This window comes from Phaseolus vulgaris, chromosome 8 (genome assembly GCF_000499845.2).
Source record: "Phaseolus vulgaris cultivar G19833 chromosome 8, P. vulgaris v2.0, whole genome shotgun sequence".
NCBI lineage: Eukaryota > Viridiplantae > Streptophyta > Magnoliopsida > Fabales > Fabaceae > Phaseolus > Phaseolus vulgaris.
The window spans coordinates 53,937,454-53,946,684 of record NC_023752.2 but is presented as its reverse complement, the minus strand read 5'-3'; the positions used below and the strand labels follow the sequence as shown (position 1 = coordinate 53,946,684).

Genomic DNA, 9,231 nt, shown 5'->3' with positions numbered 1-9,231 from the left:
AAACAAATTCTTTAATATTTGATATGGAAGAAAAGAAAATATATCCTTTTACATTGATCTTTAATAATATTATGTCTTTTTTATCAAAATATTTATCTTTTAAAAAAATTATTTAATTAATATTTAATAATATATATATATATATATATATATATATATATATATATATATAAAAGGCAGACACACATGAAAAAGATAAGACTAAGAGAAAAAAATTGTAAAGTGAAATCACACTTATAACACTTAGTAGCAAGGGTAGTTTCTTCCTGCACCCCTATATTTTTCTTCCTGTACTCCCACAATGTTATGCAAAGACCAAACTGTCCCTATTAAACCCTAAAATGCACTTGAATTGTATTTATATTTTTGCAATCTGGATTATGGAATCTGGTAAAATTTTGGATTGGCACTTGTGGTAAAATTTCGGATTCACTAATCCATAATTCAAAATATGCATTTCACATTAAAAAAACATTATGGATCCACCAATCCATAATATAAATATGTATTCCGGATTCAGAAATCCATAATTAAAAAAAAAGTTCTGATCCACCAATCCGTAATAGAATTAAAATTAGGCTTCCAGATTCAGCAATCTGAAAATCAATAATTTATGCAAAATTTGCTTCCAGAACACTCCCTCATCCAAAAAAAATAATTTAGTTCTAGATTGATGAATCTATAACACACTCCCAGATCTCGATTTTTGATAACCATGATGCCCTTTTTCAAATAAAAGGTCAAAGTCAGTTTCAGGATTTAGAAAATTGTGGGGGTGCAGGATGAAAAATGTAAAGATGCAAGAAGAAGAAGCTAGTAGCAAGATGAGTCAGCCCAAGTGATTTTGGCTCATAAAAAATGACATAAAACCGTAATAAAATTGGTTGAAAATCTTAACTCTACCTTACCAACTTCTTTTTATTAAATTATATATATATATATATATATATATTTTAGAAAAATATTTAATTATATAATATTTTTTAGGTTTTTAATTAATTAATTGATGTCTTTAAATGAATAAATTAAATTAATTATTACATTTATGTATTCAATTATTTCATTATAATTAATAATTGAAATTTAATTTACAAATATTATTGATTTAAATTACAATACTAATTCATATTTTCCTCTTTCAAATAATATAATATAAAAATTTATTATGTTAAAACTATTTTTTATTTAAATTTTTAATTTAAAATACGTTGATTAATTGAAAATATCAATTCGACAAGTCGCGATAATTGACCTACGGATCAAGTACCACCTCTTATAAGGACTTAGTATTATCTCAATATTAGTATTACTATAACATCACATAATACTTTTATTAGTTGTTAAATTGTTAGTATTTTTATCCATAATTAATTGAAGGTTATTTTGACTAGATAACAATAATAAAAAAGGAAAAAGATGAGCATATAATTCTTATAACTTCAAATTATTTGCCATATCTTGTGTTTCTAGGAAACGAAAAGAGCACTTTTTTTTTTCAATCTTAGACATTTTTAATATTTTCTAAATTTTAACTAAGACTTTATTTGAATTATGAAATATAGGATAAAATTCTTACAACTTCCAATCATTTGCCACCTTATCTTCTTAAGAAGCGTAAATGACATTTATTTATTTATTTTTAATTTTAGACAATTTTAAGAAATATTTTCTAAATTTTAACTGATGCTTTACTTGAATTATGAGAAAACAGTAATTCTTAAAAATAAAACAAGTTGAATTGTTTGGTTGAGAGTCACTTATTTTAAAAGACAATATTATTTTTATTTGGATAAATAGTTGTTTCAATATAATAAATTTTTTCTTTTAGTAAAAAAACTTACATTTTGTTGGGTGATTCTATTAGGTAATACAATTAGTATTTTTGGTTTATAATTATTGTTTATTAAAATTTTTTGGAAGAATCACAAAGAATTTATAAAATAGAAAATAAAGGTTAAAAGGCTTTTTTATAAGTTAATTACAAATTAAAGTTACTAATTTTTTCTCCAATAAACACAGCACACGTGACAACTTATTAAAGAAGAAATATTGTTTAATTGTATTAAATATTAATAGAACTAAAATGAAATTAACATAATTTAAATTAATTGTATTGTAATAAAAATGAAATATGTCAATAATTATTAAACTATTTAATTTTTTTATTTTTTACTTCGTTTTTTATTTATAAATAATACCTCAACTTTTAATTAAACATCTTTAATTTCTAATTCATATTTTTTTATATTTTATTGGGGGAAAGTTAATAGTCACGTTCTAAAATATTTATCTTTTACTTACAACTTTCAATAAAAAAAATAATACTATAAATTTAAGTTTAATAGACATCAATACACTATAAAAAAAATCATTAAATAGTAACTAAATAAATAAAAAATAATTAGTCACTACATTAACTAAATTAAATACTAATTTAGAAATTAAAAAATTATTTATATTTAAAATAGATTTTATTATTAATAAAAATTTGTAAAAATAGTTTTATCTAAATTAGCTATCTAAGTTTAGCAACTAATATTTTAAATTCTAAATTAATATCTAAAAGACTAATAAAAATATATACTAATAAAAATAATATATAATATAAAGTAGTAAGTAGCTAAAATTTTAGTAACTAATGGTTAGATATCTGTTTAGAAATTATTTTGTAAATTTCTATTAATAATAAAAATTACTTTAATTAACAATAGTTTTTTTAATTTATGAAATAATTTTTAATTTAATTAAGTAATAATTAATTATTATAATATTTAAAATTAATTTTTATTTAATGATTTTTTTTATAATAATATCAAATATAGAAATTATTTTATAATTTTTGAATAATAATAACAACTATTTTATATACTAATAATTTTTAAAATAGTTTCTAATTTAATTAAATAATAATTAATTATTTTGATATCTAAAATTAATTTTTATTTAATAATTTTTTTTTAAGTTATATAAATGTCTTAATTTTATACACACTAATGGGAACTCTATACAATTAAAGGTAGACATTGATTATTTGTGGACCACAATAATATCCACCACATGAATTGTGATCTCCTCATCTTTACTTTATAGATCATTGGCCATCATGTTTGGTAGCTGTAATATTTAATTATATCTCAGATCTTCTTTTTTCCAAGGACCAATCACTCAAAACTTCTATCTAATTCTACAGAAATCTTTTATTATATTAAGAGTTTTATTCCTAATCAGTGCTTGATTTCACGCGTAGGGGGCACTATAAGAAGTGTTACTGGGAAGTAAAAATTGTGTTTTGCTCTTTCACTGCATCACTCTTGTTGAAGGGTTTCTGAAGAGAATCAAAACATGGTAGTGAAGGTGTACGGTCCTCACTCTGCTTCCGCTAAACGGGTGCTGGTATGTCTCCTTGAGAAGGAGGTCGAATTTGAGGTTGTCCCAGTTGATCTCCTTAAGGGAGAGCACAAGGGTCCCGAGTTTCTCAAGTTACAGGTTCAATTTTCTTTTCTTGCTGAGACTCATCACTCTTCAAGATTACGTCTTTCTTTATCTTCTCACTCATCTTCTTTGTTCATCATATCTGCAGCCCTTTGGAGCTGTTCCTGTCATCCAAGATGGAGACTACACCTTATATGGTACCACTTTCAACTCCTGTATACTTTTGTTTTTTTGTTCATATTTTGATTCTCCAGTTATTATTTCTGATCTTACTGGTACCACCTTTTAAGTTGTCTGTGTTTGATCTGTTTCTGCAGAATCTCGTGCTATAATGAGGTATTATGCAGACAAATACAGATCTCAGGGGATTGAGCTGGTGGGGAGGACACCAGAAGAGAGGGGTGTTGTGGAACAATGGCTGGAAGTTGAAGCACATAACTTTAACCCACCGGCCAATGACTTGGCTGTGCATGTGTTGTTTGCTCCATTTTTTGGCATCACGCCAGATCCAAAGTTGATTGAGGAGAGTGAAGCAAAGTTGTTGAAAGTGTTGGATGTTTATGAGGAGAGGCTGTCAAAGAGCAAGTATTTGGGTGGGGATTTCTTCAGTCTTGCTGATATAAGTCATCTTCCATTAACATATTTTATTGTGAACAAAATGAATAAAGAGTATCTGATAAGAGAGAGGAAGCATGTGAGTGGTTGGTGGGATGACATAAGCAGTAGACCATCGTGGAAGAAGGTTATCGAACTCTACCTACCTCCAATCTAGTTCCAGAATGAACTTCATGGATAATGCATTTAGTCTCATCCATCTCTGCACCTGCTTCTACTTCTCAAGAATAAATGTACTTTTATCAAATTATGAATCATGTCTGCAATGTAAACCCAAAAATCAACACATGTTTTCTGAAATTAAAATAAAAGTGTTGCAGTTGTAACTTTGTGTTCGGATTGGGTAGAGAGTGAGTTGGAGTGTCTTCAGAGGAAAATATAAATAAAAAAAAAAGATTGTTACTCTAAAGTATTTTAAAAAATATTTTAGAGTAGGTTTGTGAGAAAAAAAAGTTTATTTCCTTTTACAATAATAACTTTTTTATTAGTAAAATAAATAAATTAAATAAAATGAGTATTTCAAAAATGTTTCAACCTTATATAAGACCTTTAAGTTATCATAGGCAGAACTCAAGACTATTCCATCTCTGCCTAGCAAAAAAAGAGCAATCTAAAAAAAAAAAGTAACGCAAACCACAAACTCCAGGACCATAAAAAAAGCACACGCTTACTAGCTAAAGCTAACCAAAGAGCCGCATAAAATAACTACACCAGCAAACCAGCACCAGCATACCAGAACCAAGGACACCAGTTTTGTAAAACCTTCACCAAAAAACAGATTGCAGATATAGTTGCTGTATAGCAGCAGAGCTGCCTCACACTTCTAGTCGCTTCAATCCTCACTGTCGCTTCCTCAGAGTTTGACGCCACATCTCTCACTTCTACAACAATTCCTTCACCCCTCCATCAACTAGATCGCCATCTCCCTCTTTACACATAGTTTTTTTATGCATAGATTGGAATTGAGATGCCAATATGAATAGGAGCAAATAAAAGTACGTAAGCTGTATTTCAGCCACATTCAAGATCTAAGTTGTGCCAATTGGAAAATTTCTTCCGTGTCAGGGACTCCTTGCCTAAAGACAACATAATTTCTTTGTTCCCATATATTCCGTACTACAGTCGCCCACAAACCTGTCCACACCTTATTCTGCTTGGGGTTTAAGTGCGCTAAATAGAATTACTTGAAATGGTACCTTAGGTCCTTATGTTGGATGGCCAAAATACCTATCCATCTAAAACATAGGGACCGGACACATTGAGCTATGTCACATTCCAAAAACAAATGCTGAGAGTTCTCTTCCGTTTCTTGACAAAGCGCATATAAAGGCGAACTGACCCTCACCCCTCTCCTGATTAAGCTGCTCCCTTGTAGGTAATCTATCTAACAAAATTCTGCATGCAGTTACCAGAGCGTTAGGGAAAGCTTTAGTTGCCACAACTGGTTGAAAATGCCCGTTTGGCCCTCACTAGAACACAAAGCTAAGCATTTATAAGCTGATTCCATAGTAAACTCACCATTGACGTCACCTCCCCACTTCTAAAAGTCCTATACCTCCTTGTTCAGAGAACCCGTGGAGATAAACCTTAACATTTCTTCTTCTTATAGGGATTCCCACTCAAATCTGGTTCGCCTCCATCCAAGCCGCCATTTCCATACTGAATCTTCCCACTCTCCAACCTCACCCACTGTCAGTCCCTTGTCCAAAGAGATAGAATATAACCTTGGTTACAAGGACATAAGCTCGTTATTGCCTACCCATACATCCTCCCAGAATCTGACTTTGTCCCCAGCTCTTGCTTACCATACCAGAGCTTTCTTAAACCATCCTTCTACATCATCCTTGGCACAAAATTTAGACAAGTCCACCACCAAGATTGATATTTCTTGAGCATCTGACCTCGACTTGATTCAGCTCCATATTTAGAGATCATAATATCCTTCCACTTCTCTCGTTCTTCACTCACCAGCCGCCATTTCCATTTGGCCAGAAGAGCTCTGTTGAACTTTCTAATGTCTTTAATCCCCAATCTCCTTCCTCCAAAGGTTTGCAGACATTTTCCCAGCCGACCCAAGAGATTGTTCTATTCTCCTTTCCTCGCCCCCAAAGGAACCTCCTTTGAATACTAATGAGTCTATTGTAAACCGACTCCAGCACTTTATAGAACAAGAGGTAAAATAGAGGTAAGGCTGTAAGAATCGACTTGATTAAGCAAATTCTCCCTGCCAAAGATAAGAATCTCCCATTCCAAGCACTAAGCCTCGCAGTAAATTTATTCACAATTGGCTCCCAAAACTCCTTTTTTTTTCTCGGATTGCCACCCACTTCAATCCCCAAATATTTGACAGGTATCCTCATAAGATTACAGTTAAAACATTTTGCATAGCATTCAAGGTTACTCCTAACCACATTTACTCCTGTCATCATTGATTTATGAAAATTAATCTTCAACTCGGAAGCCAACTCGAAACACCTTAGGATTGCTTTCAAAGTGAACATGTTAGAGAACGAGTCTTCACACATAAACACAGTATCATCAGCAAATTGGAGCAAACAAGAGTCAACCTCATCCCTCCCCACCTTCACCCCATGTGAGCATGTTAGACTTGATAGCTTGCCTAACTAACCTAGACAATCCTTCAACCACAACAAGGAAGAGGAATGGAGCTAAAGGGTCTCCCTGCCTCAACCCTCTCATAGGGTAGAACTCTTTAGTAGGGTTTCTGTTAACCAGCACAAACACTAAGGCAGACTCCACACACCTTTAATCCACTTGATCCATACATTGTGAAAACCCAATCTCTAGAGCATATCATATAAGAATCCCCACCTTACTGAATCATAAGCTTTTCCAAAGTCCACTTCAAACATAAATCACTCCTCCCATTCCTCCGTAGCTCCTCGATAACTTCATTGGCCATAAGAACGTTGTCTAGCATCCCCCTATCCCCGAGGAAAGCCGACTGACTGACATTAATGACCAAGGGTAGAACCCTCTTAATCCAACCTGATAACACCTTGGTAATGCCCACTAAAGATATGAGTTTATATTGGTCTACGCTTATGGGATCGATTACTTTAGGAATGAGAGCTAAAAAAGATGTGTTACATCCTTTCGGGAAACCTCCCGTATCATGAAAAAGAGAGCATAACTTCCATTATGTCAGGCTTGAGAGTATCCCAACACGACTTAATGAAGTTGATGTTAAACCCGTCCGAACCTGGGCTTTTGGAGCCATCACATTGCCACATCGCATCTTTTACTTCTTCCTCAGTAAAACCAGATATAAAGCTTAGACTATCCTCCATAGAAAAAGACTTGAAATCTATAGAGCTAAGCCTAACCCCAAAGTCATGAGTAACCGCAAATCTTCCTTCAAACATCTTCCTAGCTTCCCGCCTCACAACTTGGGGATCATCACACCACTAATTTTCTACCTCAACCCCTTTGATCTCATTCCTAAGTCTTCGCCATCTGATAACCGAGTGGTAGTATTTAGAATTGGAATCTCCATGTTTTAGCCAAGAGGCTCTAGCTTTTTGTCTACATAGGGATTCAATCTTGTTGTCAAACACCATCAGTTGATTGAAAATCTCCATTCTTTTCAACTTTGCTTCGTCGTCAAGATCGCATAAATTATCTTTTATGTCAAGATCCTCAATATCCTTCAACAACCTTTTCTTACTCAATTCCAAACACCCGAACACATCACGATTCCATACTTTTAGGTCAGACTTCAACATTTTCAACTTGTATTTAAACTTAGTTATACTAGTTTGCAATAATAGGATGATTATAAGAAAATTTTTATTTTTTAAGAAGATTTTTATTTTTTTGAAATGTGTAAAATATATGTTTACAAATTTATTAATAATAAAATATGAGATATTTTTATGTAAATTTTAATTAATTAAAATTTAAAATTTTAATTAAAAGACTGTTAAATAATTATTTTTAAGAAAATTATAAATTATTGAACATTATCATAAATATAAAAAATTGTCATAAAAATAAAGTAAGAAATGTATTAAATTTTAAAAACTTTTATTTTAATTTCAAAAAATTTTGATGTAATTTTTTTTATTTAATAACTTTTTTATTATAAATACATATAAAAATATCTTTATAAAATCAAATCAAAATTAAAATTAATTTTTTATTATTGTTAATATTATTATTTAATAAATTTTTATTTTAATTATTATTAAATATGTAATTTATATTTATTTTATTTTTATTATTATTGTTTATAATTTATTATTATTATTTTAAAAATTTATTTTAATTACTATTATTATTTATAATTTTATTACTTTTTTATATATTATTTCTATTTTAAATATACTATCATTATTTCATTGTTTTTAGATTTATATTACTAATTTCTTTTCTTTTATTATTACTATATAAATACATTTATATTTTATTATATAAATATGTTGGTTTTATTACTATTATATTATATTATATTATTATAATTAATTATTTCACTTTTATTTATATTATAAATATATAATATTTTTTATTATAATATATATATATATATATATAAAGTATTATTTTATATGTGTATAAAAAAAATAATTAAGGATAATTTTAACTTTTTAAAGGTATTGTGTAAATTTTCCTAAACTTTCATTATTTTTCTTTACTTGATATAGGAAATTGTGTTTATCCCTTTACCTTTAAATTAGCCTTTTTCGAAAGTAAACAAAATGTTTTCTTATTTTTCTATATAAGTAAATAGTATTTACTTGGATAGAAACGGAACTTCATACTTTATTGTTTGTAATGATTTTTTTCTAAGGTAATAAATTAAATTTTTAAAATTAGTGTCCTAAAACGCTATAAGAAGTCATGTTATAACAGTTAGGTGACAGTTTTGTTGATAATACTTACACAGTCACTTTTTAAGTGTGGTCTAGTATTTGGATTTTGAATACGTTTAGGTTATATTCTTTTAATTTTAGACACCAATTTTTTTTTGGATTTTAGATAATATTTTTACATTAATTGACATTTTCAGCTTTTAATTAAGTACACTTTAATTTTAGATTTTTTATAAAATATTTTATAAAAAAGATCTGTCTAGTGAATTTGGAAAGATTAATGTTTATTTGATAACTATACTTCAATCTTTTAATTTTTGTTTAATTATAAATATTAATATTTATTATTATT

The 9,231-nt window shown here is 29.1% G+C and overlaps 1 protein-coding gene across 1 annotated transcript; it reads left to right on the top strand.

Annotated features, from left to right (window-relative positions):
* Positions 1 to 3,059: 3,059 nt before the first annotated feature.
* LOC137827168 (glutathione S-transferase F9-like) lies at positions 3,060 to 4,373 on the top strand. The gene is made up of 3 exons (XM_068633391.1): positions 3,060 to 3,486; positions 3,581 to 3,629; positions 3,750 to 4,373. The coding sequence occupies exons 1-3, from the start codon at positions 3,343 to 3,345 to the stop codon at positions 4,202 to 4,204; spliced, it is 648 nt and encodes a 215-aa protein (XP_068489492.1). The 5' UTR covers positions 3,060 to 3,342; the 3' UTR covers positions 4,205 to 4,373.
* The last annotated feature ends 4,858 nt before the right edge of the window (positions 4,374 to 9,231 follow it).

Bases quoted from the DNA above. Each gene is read 5' to 3' on its own strand.
- LOC137827168 (XM_068633391.1), top strand. From the start codon at position 3,343: ATGGTAGTGAAGGTGTACGGTCCTCACTCTGCTTCCGCTAAACGGGTG. The intron at 3,487-3,580 runs GTTCAATTTTCT...TCATATCTGCAG, and splicing joins CCGAGTTTCTCAAGTTACAG to CCCTTTGGAGCTGTTCCTGT. The intron at 3,630-3,749 runs GTACCACTTTCA...CTGTTTCTGCAG, and splicing joins TGGAGACTACACCTTATATG to AATCTCGTGCTATAATGAGG.